The sequence below is a fragment of the Mustela nigripes genome, chromosome 2 (genome assembly GCF_022355385.1).
Source record: "Mustela nigripes isolate SB6536 chromosome 2, MUSNIG.SB6536, whole genome shotgun sequence".
NCBI lineage: Eukaryota > Metazoa > Chordata > Mammalia > Carnivora > Mustelidae > Mustela > Mustela nigripes.
The window spans coordinates 94,437,531-94,449,186 of NC_081558.1; the positions used below are offsets into that span (position 1 = coordinate 94,437,531).

Genomic DNA, 11,656 nt, shown 5'->3' on the forward strand with positions numbered 1-11,656 from the left:
TTTTAATTTATTTTTGGCATTTGTGCTTTCTTTCTTGATTGAGCAAGCTAAAGGATTGTCTTTTCTTTTTTTTAACAAACTCTGTTATTTATTTTACATCTAATTACTTTCTGCTTTTATTTATCTTTATTAAAGAATTTTGGGGGAGAGACCTCTGTGTCACAACTATGGGGTTCTATTAAAGCTATTAATAGATTCTATTAAATCAGGAATAGGGGAAATCCATAGTTTTTAAATACTTCATGTAAATAATGAAAATTTAAATTAGTGAAGTAAATTCACTCCAAAAAGAAAGTAAACAAAATAGATGGCAATAAGGATAAAGTGCCCAACCTTCTTCAAGCCAGATGCTGACAGAATAGACGTCAACTACTAAATCATTCTCCTAGATTGGCCCCTGGATGTGGACTACTATGGGATGATGACATCCTAGAACAATCTGAATTCATGGCTACTGACCCAGTATAGGGCAACCATCTCTGAGGGTCACCCAGGCATTTTAACCAGAACCAGGATAGAAGTATAGTTTTTCCATGTAGATCTTTAAAAATAGTCTACTACTAGTAATCCATAACAACAAAGGGGCAGCATTTATGCAACTCAGTCCCCACTAGTAATTAAGACTAAGCTGAACTGTACCCAAATGACCTGAAACACTTACTATAACTACCTTAAAATTAAAGCTAAAGCTAAAATATACTAAAGTCTACAAGGCTGTATGAATCTCAGCAATTAAGTGTAAAATTTTGTTTACCAATGTTTAGTATTTAGAAGAATTTATTTCCTGAAACCTTATTTACCATCTTCAATTTCAATTATATTTGACAGACATTAAGAGCAGACCAGGAAAATATTTATAACAAATAAAAAGAAAGCATACAAAATCACACACGTAATAATGATTTCCCAAAACAAAATATTAAATATGCCTTATTTTATACACCAAAATATTCATAGTGGTAGTAACTCCTTGAAGGTAAAAATCCCTGTCTTACTCATCTTTATAGAGCCATCCTACAGAAGAGTGCCTGGTACAAAGTAGGTATTCAGTAAGTGCTTCCTGAAAAAAATGAAAGTGAATAATATCCATCTTCCAAAAAAAGGTACTCGATCCAAGTAAATATATGAAATTTTAATATTTTCATCTGAAATATACAAAGGACTAAAGACAAAGTCAATACCTAACTAAAATTCTCTTAAGTAACTTCATTATTACAAAGTTAAATCTTGAGTCAAAAATCCAGCTCTAAAAATATAGTCTCAAAAATCACATATCTACATATAATACAGAGGCAACTCAATTGTCTTATGCTGCATCATCATCATCCACTGCAGCATAGATGGCTTGATTCCTCCTCTTAATTTTCTTTCTTTGTTCAGGTTCATGTTCATCACTCAGCCTCTTCAATGGCAACTCAGTTAAGTCGTTTCCATCCCCTGACTCTGGAGCCTCACCAAGTTTCCCCTCTCTGCCATCTGGGGAACCCAACGTATCATCAGAAGATACAACCATGGAACCTGGCAAGATCCTGACATCAGAGAAGCTGGCAGAGAAGTCAGAAGCTTGATCAGAAGAAGGTTCTACAGATGGTGTATTCATGTCACTATGCGTACTTAAAATACTATCTTCATCTTCCTCTTCTTCATCTAACATTATTTCATCTGGATTAATAGAGGACAGGGCAGATGTATCTGTGTTATATTCACTACGATCTTCTCCAGAGTCATTACTCTCCACATCATCTTGCTGTTCATATTCACCACATAAGTGATGTTCCTCCTTGGCCTTCTGAAGCCTGACATTCATGTCAGTGATGCCAAGTTGGGCACAAAATTCAGTAGTTTGAGGATTGATCCTATGAACCAACTGCATTTGTGTTTGTGGCCTGCTAGGATCATAACAAGCAGCTGTTATGCTGAAGTTACATGGAACTTTGAGGTCATGATTCAGTATTTCCAATACTTTGTTCATAGCTTCTTCTGTTGCACTATAATCCCACCTACAAAAGTCCAGAACAATAGCTTTTTACATTAGCCTCAGACAACAAAAGATGAAATCTAAATATGGACTTCATATAAACCATATATAAAAATTCCATCTAATAAAATTATAGTTAATTTTCCAAAGGACCATTTTGAAATAAAAAAAAATTCTTAGAAAAAACTATTCTTAATTCACCCTCTAAAACAAGTATAAATCACTTTAATGTGTGAACCAAATCTCTGCCATATTACAGTTCTATGCATGCTTATTCATTTATACACTTATTTGGGTTGGTATTCCATCTTCCATTTTTATATCCCTTAGAAGGAAAATTTATAGTTTTCCATACCAGTCAGTAAACCCTGAATTACTCTGACATTCATTTAACAATAATTCCCTTGATTTAAAAAAATAAGAAAAGTAAGAGGTGGATGGGACAAAAGTTGGGCATGCAACAGAGACAGCAAACCCTAAAGAAGGTCAGACTTACCTTGTATGTAGGCCATTATTCTCAGGCATATTCCATAGATGCTCAGTCACATTAATAAGATCATCAGTAGCCCTGAGAACAGTGAGCCATTCAATATCATACTCTAAGTACTCAGGAGCACTGGGGTCATGTTCTATTTCTATCACCTATAAAAAGAAATCAGTAATTTTAAGAAATACATTTCTATTTTTAATATTCAAAGAATTTCAATATAACAAAATGTAAACGGAATTTAATAGCTTACAAACACTAACATAACTTAAGTATTCCCCCCAAAATTCTCAGAATATATAAATTATAGAGCATAAATAAATTCTAAAAGGAAAATTATTATGTTTCTAGTCATTGGAAGAACAAAACTATATTGCAAAGTTATTTCATTTTCTTTTTACCTGAAGAAAGTCTCTATGTGGTAAGCATTTGTCCAAGGCTAAAAATTTGGTTTCTTTGGCTGCCTGTCCTTGATCCTTGGCCTAGAAATGTGAAGCATGATTTAAGAAAAAAATGTTAAAACATCAAAGGTAATTCATACACAGAACAGGATGGAAGCAATCTTTATTAAACATACCCCTAAGTCATGTGTCAAAGCAACAACTGTCACCATTCCAAAATAAGTCAGTTCTATAACCACTTGTATAATGACCGGCAAGGTACTTAAACTCTCTGGGCTTCAACTTCCTTACAAAAGTCAAAGGTAGACACAAATGCTGAAGATAATGATACTGGATTTTTTAAATTATAATAATAATTAAAAAGTAAATTTAAAAAAGAGAATTAGATAATGATACAGTTAAATCAAAGCACATAATACAAAGGTTAATGATAACAGAAGAGCTTAAAAGTAATCTGGCAGATTGAAAGAAATTGTATAATTTCTTCTGAACAAATTTTAGAAGAAATTATAGGGAAAAATCTTTATAACCTTGGGTCGGGCAAAGCTCTCTTAGATAAACACTGAAAGTGGATATGATACATTTACAGAATGAAATATTGTTCAACAATAAAAATGAAAGAAATACTAAACCTGCTACCTGAAGGAACCTCAAAAACAACAAACAAAGGAAAGAAACCACAAGCCAAAGACTATAGATTTTGGTCCCACTTATATAAATGTTCAGAAAAGATAAATTCAGAGAGACAAAAAGCAGATTAGTGAGTGCCCAGGACTGCGGGTGGGAACAAGACTCACAGGAAATAGACACAAAAGATCTTTTGGGGGTGCTGGAAATGTTCTAAAACTGGGCTATATGATGTTTGCTCTGGAAACATCTAGAACTCTGGAAATATACTATAACTCACTCACTGAATGGTACATTTAAATAGATGAATTTTATATTGTGTAAATTATATGCCAATGAAACTTTTTTTTTTTTTTAATGAACTGGCAGAAAGAAACATGGGCAAGAGGTGGTGGGTCACAAACATGAAGATTTTATTGGATGCAGTAAAAAAGTGACTCAGGAAGAACAGTAAGGCATATGGAGAAAAACAGAAAAGGAAGCAGGTTCTGTGCCATCCTGGTGTAGGCCAGGTTTCAGTTCACTGGTGGTGACGGACTAAGAGAAGTGCAAGGTACACAGATTACAGACAGATGGTAGCAGCAAGGCAGCTCTGAGTAAAGGTGATTTCTGGTGTTGGACAAGGGGCTGAAATAGAACACTGGCAAAGTCAGAGGAGGTTGAGGAGCTAAGAAAAAGGGATCAAACATATTCATTCAGAAACTGAAGTCCCTGAGGTTGACAACAGAAGATGGATGGGGAGGAAAGTACCAAATCTGATGCTTCAGTAAAAATTCAGGAATATCATGAGCCCTAGGAGATAGAAGACAGAAACAGAGATGTAGAAAAGGTGATGGGTATAAATGGATGACTTGGATATTAAAAGAGGATAATCACTTTGGCAGTGGCCCAAAGGAAAAGAAAAGGAGTAACCTTGACTCTTCATCTCAGTGAAACTGGGGAGTGAGGATAAGCCCATAACAGCAAGGGCCCAGAGGAATGTTTTCAAACATAACTTTCCAAACTGTATTTGAGTAACATCATTAAAGTGCACCCTCACCACAGAAAAGTGTTGGGTCAAGTTCAGGAAGCACTGCACACCACATTCCAGTGCCCATTAACACATTCGAGATTCTCAGAAATTATAGAAGCCCCTGAGAAGAAATCTCTAACCTCGTTACCCCAGGATTTTCTAAACATTTTCCCTATGGAATACTTTATGGGGAAAGTCAGATTTTGGTGAGAATGGGCGGGGAAAGAGAGAACCACACATTCCATAAAAGCCTAATTGTAAGTATAAATTTATTCTCTATCTTCCATCAAGCACTATCATTCAAGCAGTTTCCCAAAGAAAACTCTGGGAGTTCCTCTCTGTCACCAAATCCTGATGACTGCGCTTCCAAAATCTCTCTGGAACCTGTGTTCTTTGTGTTCCCTCTTCGCCACAGTTTAGAATCTCATCTTTTGTTTAAATATGCCTCCCATTTTCCTTCCTACAATCCATACACAAAACTGCTATGAAACTAACCTTTCTGAAACGAAAATCTGGTTTCATCACTCCCCAACTTTCCCCATTACCTTCTGGTTAAAACTTAAACTCCACAGCATGACGTCGAAGGTAGCTATGATCTCATTCCAGCCTCATCTCTCCCTCTGCCTCAATCAAAGGGACTGCTGCAGTCCCCCAGCACATGCCAGTGCCAGGCATTCAGGCCACTAGTCTCTATACACACTGATCACTTTACCTCGATGGTGTTACCTAGATTCAACTGCTTTCTGGGACAGTCAATTCCTTTGGAAAACCTTCTTCATCTCTTCATCTCCTGTCCACATCCCCATCTGAACACAGTATGGCAGAGGTACTCCCACAGTCTCCTGGCACTTTTCATCCCTGATTTAATACACTATCTTATAATCACCTGCATGTCTCTTCCTCCCAAGGATATGGAGTTACTTGCAAAAGCAAAGTTATATTTGATATCTTTCTCTCAATTTACAACTATTTTTGATAATTGTTATTTAATACATATTTGATAAGTGTTTGTTAAATGAAAGAATAATATTTTTGGTTTCTACCTGATGCTGCATTAAGGCTGCAAACTTCACATGAAGGTGCGCAGAAAACCAGTATGTAGGCTTGAAGTGCTCTAAGAGCTCTGAGGCAGCAGGACTTCCCAATGTGTTATTTTCCACTTCTTGTCGGAAAAAAGATTTAGTCTTCAGAAGCTGCTGCTTATTTCCATAATGATAGATCTTTCTTGGCCAATCATGAGATAAGAATATGTCCATAGGCTGCTTCAGCTTTAACAGAAAAAAGAAAGAAAACTTTTTAAAACACAGATCAAAAGCAAACCTTGACTGTTTCTCCACTACCGCACAACCGTTTGCCCACTTCGAGCTTTAGATTTCTGTGTAATTCATTTCAAGGAAACTTTATTTAAGAAGGTCACAGAAACACTAAGAAATACTAAACTCACTCCTCTAAGCCAGGAGAAACCACTTTCTCTCTCCTCACAAATCACCTCTGTCTTCCATGGCAAGGCAGGGCCATGCAGACACACTTTGATCAGACTGTCAGCCAGATATGGTCTTTCATATGGGGCCTCTAAAATATATAATAACCGTCATTCTTTTCCTTTCTAGTGAAGAAACTGTTTTAAGATACACAGACACCAGATTTCATGAGATATCTAATGTAAAGAGTATAGTAAAACCCAAAGGTATTTTCCCTTTTTTTCCCCCCTAATGGACTCATATAGCATATACCTAAAAAACTCTGATTACTACATAAATTACAGTAGAGGTATTTAAGGTGGCTGGTGTCTTCATGGGAAGACCACAAAATACACTCCATACTTTACTGATCCCTAGCACCTTCAAGTAATCTGCAAAAAATACCTGGAAAACTAAATTAAAATAACTTAAGTGTTCAAGTTGATACAAGATGACAGATATGACTAATCACGGAATAACTAATTCAGGCAGTAAGTGCAATGAAATTTCAGAATAAGCTGATGGTTTTAAACTAGAACACTGTTGGGATACCTGGGTGGCTCACTTGGTTAAGCATCTGTCCCTTAATCTCAGCTGAGGTCTTGATCTCAAGGTTTTGAGTTCAAGCCTCTCAACCCTTCTTGGGCCCCACTCTAGGCATGGAGACTATGGAAAAAAAAAAAAAAACTAGAACACTGGTATCTAAGGAGGTTCTTCAAAGACTGGTAGGGCTGAAATCAGTAAAACGGAAAAAGCATTCAAGGCAGAGAACTGTTATGAGTAGGGTATTAAAGAAATGCCTGCAAAGCATCCTCGTGCTCCTGCGGGTACGGTGGGAGGGCCTGAGAGCATCAGCCAGGCCCCCATCCCTTAACTCCTTGGGAAATCCAGGGCAGGCTACTTACCTATCTGAGCATTGGCTTTGCATCCTTAATATGACAAAGTCAGAGTAACACCAGTTCACAGATTTGTGTGGCAATTATATGAAATACCCTGTGTGGAAACTGCTTAGTCCAGTGTCAGGCATTTAATGCATTCTCAAACAAAAAACCTGGTTTTGCCTACTCTCCAGTTAAGCCAGTGTTCCAATACCTCCTTCACAATTTTACCATATTCTCTATCATTTTTTACCACTATTTATTTCCTATTTAATACCATTATCTGAAATATGTTAGTATTTTCTTTAAAGTTTCACTTTACGCCAATATATATTCTTTAGCCTTATTCTAAGTAGTAATATCTGAAGTCATGGATTAAATGTTCTATTTTATTATTACTCCCTAAAATAAATTCATAACATTAGAATTTAACATGTTCATCTGTGAACCTCCTAAAAGCACTCAAGATCCAAATTTTAGAAATACTGAATTAAGTTCTTCTTGGAAGTCATATACCAAAATGATCAAAATACACTTTGGTACAGAATTACTTTAACATTTTTTTCAAGTCTGCTGTAATGTACTTTTTACATACCTGTTTTAATTTATAGACTTCAATATTTCTCACATGATATATACTCCTTATTGTAGCTGGATTATAAGGGGGGCACTCAAAATGACCTTAAATTAAAGAAGAGAAATAAGCTATATTCAACTTCCTGCAAGCTGCAGGAAGACACATGCAAAATGATACATTCACATGAAGTTTGAAACATACTATATCATACACTGTATAAAGCCGTTACACATCTCCTAATGACACAATCAAATCAAAGACAAATACCAAATTCAGAAGAATTGACTGTCTGATGAGAAAAGGGAAGGATAAGAGGAGAATGGGACTGAGGACAGATAAACAGTGAGCTTTGACTATATCCGTACTGTTTTATTTCTTTAAAATCCTAACTAAAAGTCACAAAATACAAAGACTTGATAAAACTAGATAGTGGATACATAAATAGTATGTTCTAATGTTCTCAACATTTTCATATGTATAAACTATTTCATTAAAAAAAGTAATAATAGTTCAAAGAAAAAAATCCGATGAAAAAGTCAAACTCTATATTATGCTTAAGTTACTCTGAGGCATACCAAGTTCTAAAGTTTAAAAACAATTCTCAGAATAATACCTTTTCGATAGTCATGAGATTTAAAGATACCAGAGATGCCACCAATCCTTATGCCTCGGTATTTTACTACACCAGCCAAACCTGAAAAAGTACACAGTTAAATAAAATTACCATAAGCAGAAGCAATCTCTTTACTAACTAAATGAATAATATAAAGGCCTAGAACTCTATGCAGTCCTAAAATTATTTGAAAATTAAATGTCATGATGAAGTTACTCTTTTACATAGTGATAAGCCAACAATATATAAGGCAGACTAGGGAGGAGAGGCCTAGAAGCAGACAGGCAAGAGACTAAGCAGAAAGTAAGGAACGCATGAGATTAGGTGTGTTAAGGGAGAAACAGACATAACTTGGTACCTAATCGAATATTACAGTGGGTTGGGTAGGAAAAAAGGAAAAATGTCCTATGATGGATTTGTATGTTATAAATCTGAAAGTCAACAGATATAAAGAACCTACAGTTTCTATACTTCATTTCTGACTGACCATCTTCAAACCTCCTCATAATATTGGGCTGTCAAAAGATCAACCAGTAATTAACTAGAGAAATTACATTTCTGAAGTTATGATGTCATCATTAGAGCTATAAGCATTTATATATATTTTAAATTTTATTTATTTATTTGAGAGAAAGAAAGCACAAGCTAGGGGAGGAGCAGAGCGGGAAGGAGAGAAGAGAGAGAATCTATCAAGCAGACTCCACAATGAGCGAGGAGCCCAACATGGGACTCTATCTCACAATGCTGAACCATGACCTGAGCTGAAACCAAGAGTCAGACACTCAACTGAGTAAGCTACCCCAGCACCCCACTATAAACTTTTAAATAAAGAGAATAAAGGACTGTATAGTCTAACAGGTCTATACAAATTGAACCTGAATATAAATTGAATATATAAATTAAACCTGAATCTAATCAGGCTGTGAATCTAAACACAGATTACAAGTTCTGCAAAGGATAAAATGAATGTGTTAAACAACATAGGAAATTCCAATCAGCTAAATCCAGAAAGCAGGAAATTCTGTAAGACAAATTTCTCATCTTCTTCAACAAATCAACAACATGGGGTGGGGGAAAAAAGGAACCGTTATAGCCTAAGAGGATTTAGAATCATGACAAGCAAATGAAATGTGTGGACCTGCTTTGGATTCTATTTGAACAAGTCAATTGTAAAATCAAACTCCTGGTGATAATCACAGAAATCTGAACATGAAGTAAGCAACAGATAATGGGAATCACTGCTACTTTAGATAAGTATAATAATGGTACTGTAGCTGTGGTATTTTTGAAAACACTTATCTTCTAAAAATATGTACTGAAGTATTCACAGGCGAAATAATATGATGGCTGGGATTTGTTTTGCAATACTCCAGTCACTTCTTCCCACAAAAAAGTTTGGAGGAGAGTGAGGTTGAAATAAGGATGGCAGAATGGTAACAGTTGTTGAAGCTGGTTAATAGGTATTATTCTCTATTTTTGTGTATGTTTAACAATTTCCATTATAATAAGTTTAAGTTTTTCTAGTTTAATACAGAAAGAGAAAAATAAAGGGACTGCACATATAGTGTAAAAGGCCTCTGCAGTTATTACATTATATTACATTATCAAAATTGCTTAAACACCAGATGAAGCATGGACATATTTTCATGATTACCTAAATTAACTGTTTTAATTAAATTTTCATAATTAACTATTTAAATTAAGAGGCATTCCCAAAACACTATACATCTCAAGACACTGCCCAAATATTATACAAATCCTGACAGACTCTTCCATTCCAAACAAACCAAAAAATTACCCATGAACACATACCTAAATAATAAATGTTTGGCGCCACCCAGCCACCATAGGGTAACTCTTGCAAATGATTTGAGGCTTCATGGTTTCCCCCAATAAAGATTGTGAGAACTGGGGCCTTTTTCTCTCCAGAGTAATACCTAGAACATAAGGGTAAAGTTGTCAGTTGGCATAGCAGAAATTAGGCATAGAGAAAGGAGTAACTGATGCCCATAAAATTGGATAGCAGAAAAGCAAAATTAGGTCCAAAGGAAAAATCTGAGCCCACTGTAAAAAATTAAAAAGCTCTTTCTAAACTAATTGCCTATAGTCCTTAGGAATTCAGGAGCTGCCACCTTGGGTTCCAAGCCAGCGCGCATTCAATAAGGTCAAGCAAGAACCTGGTCAAGCTCCGAACCTTAGCTTCTAGAACACGGACGAGCAGGCGTCCAATAAAAATTCCTGGATCAGTAAAGAAAGCAGTCCCAGAGTCCTATCAAGTACAAGGTAATTAACCTGTCAGCTCCTTCCTGCAGGTTTCTCCCTTAGGCTTCGATCCCTTCCGAAACAGACGGACAGGTGAAAGGATGTGAGAAAAGTGACATTTACTAAGCACCCATTCCTAGACACCGGGTGAACAAAGAAGGTAACTAAGCAAGACAGCTAGTCAAGGCCGGGGGCGGGGGGCAGGGGGATTGGAACCCAGTCCAGGTTCTCTCCCACTCCCTGCTGGATAGTCACACCTCGCACCGCCAGGTCCGGGGCCCGAGTCCCCTCGCTCACCTGTAGAAGGTCTGCATGTGGCGGTACTTGGGCGGGACGGCCATGCAACGCAAGTCGGCCTCGTTGCGCACCGCCTGGAAGTCGCCGCAGCACAGCAGCAGATCTATCCGCCCAGGGCCGCGCCTTTCCGCCAGCGCCAGCGTCTCATAGATCTTGTCCAGCTCGCCGTGGCAGCAGCCGGCCACAGCCACCCGCATTCTGACGGCTGGAGGCTGGGAGGGCTGCCTGCAAGCCCCTACACCAGCGCCAGCACAGGACAGACAGCAAGAAGCGGCCAGACCGTTCAGCTCCCGCCAACACTGACTGAATCCACCCCTCGAAAACACGCCAGAAATAGAATTCACTTCCGGTTTCCAAATCTCGCGAGAGAGGGATGGGCAAGGGCAAGAGTTACAGGGTTTGAGAGAGCCTTCTAATAGAATGGGGCTTTGCCTATCTTCTGGGTCTTCGAATTCTGGCAGTATGACGGATGATAAAAATCAAAACCAGGAAAGGTCTGGGTGACTGAGTCGGTTAAGCGTCTGCTCTCTGCTGAGGTCATAATCCCAGCGTCCTGGGATTGACTGCCCCGTGGAACTCCTCGTTGAGCCGGCAGTCGGCTTCTCCCTCTGGCTGACCCTCGCTCTCTCGCTCTCTCACAAATAAATAAATAAATAAAATCTGTTTTAGAAGATCAAAACCGGAAAAGTTTGGGTTTTTTTTAAAGTCCAGAAACAGTAGTTTAGTTTGATAAAATTAAGCCGAACTAAACAAGTGAGACCGCGGGATTGGCTAATTTCCTAGGAGGAAACTCTTGACGGCAAAGATAACTGCCTGAAAGCGAATTAGAAATTGAAAGATTTTTTTAAGAAGAGAGGTCAAACTAAAAATAATTATTAACTACAACTTAAAAACTCACTGAAGGTTTCTGAATTATCCAATGAGTTTCTAAAATTATGGGGGTATTTTTTGTCTTGTTTTGTTTTTTTAAAGGGGCTGTGGACTCTTCTTCCTACCAAATAGCTGTTTCCATAACTAGACTGTAAGCTCAATGAAAGCAGAAGAATGTCTGGAAAATATCCAGG

The 11,656-nt window shown here is 37.4% G+C and overlaps 1 protein-coding gene across 1 annotated transcript; it reads right to left on the reverse strand.

The window, feature by feature from the left end:
- Positions 1–1,111: 1,111 nt before the first annotated feature.
- On the reverse strand, positions 1,112–10,938 carry DBR1 (debranching RNA lariats 1). The gene is made up of 8 exons (XM_059387983.1): positions 10,593–10,938; positions 9,846–9,970; positions 8,034–8,114; positions 7,439–7,524; positions 5,549–5,773; positions 2,867–2,947; positions 2,475–2,620; positions 1,112–2,000 (listed from the first exon to the last, which is right to left on the reverse strand). The coding sequence occupies exons 1-8, from the start codon at positions 10,787–10,789 to the stop codon at positions 1,307–1,309; spliced, it is 1,635 nt and encodes a 544-aa protein (XP_059243966.1). The 5' UTR covers positions 10,790–10,938; the 3' UTR covers positions 1,112–1,306.
- Between the last annotated feature and the right edge of the window lie 718 nt (positions 10,939–11,656).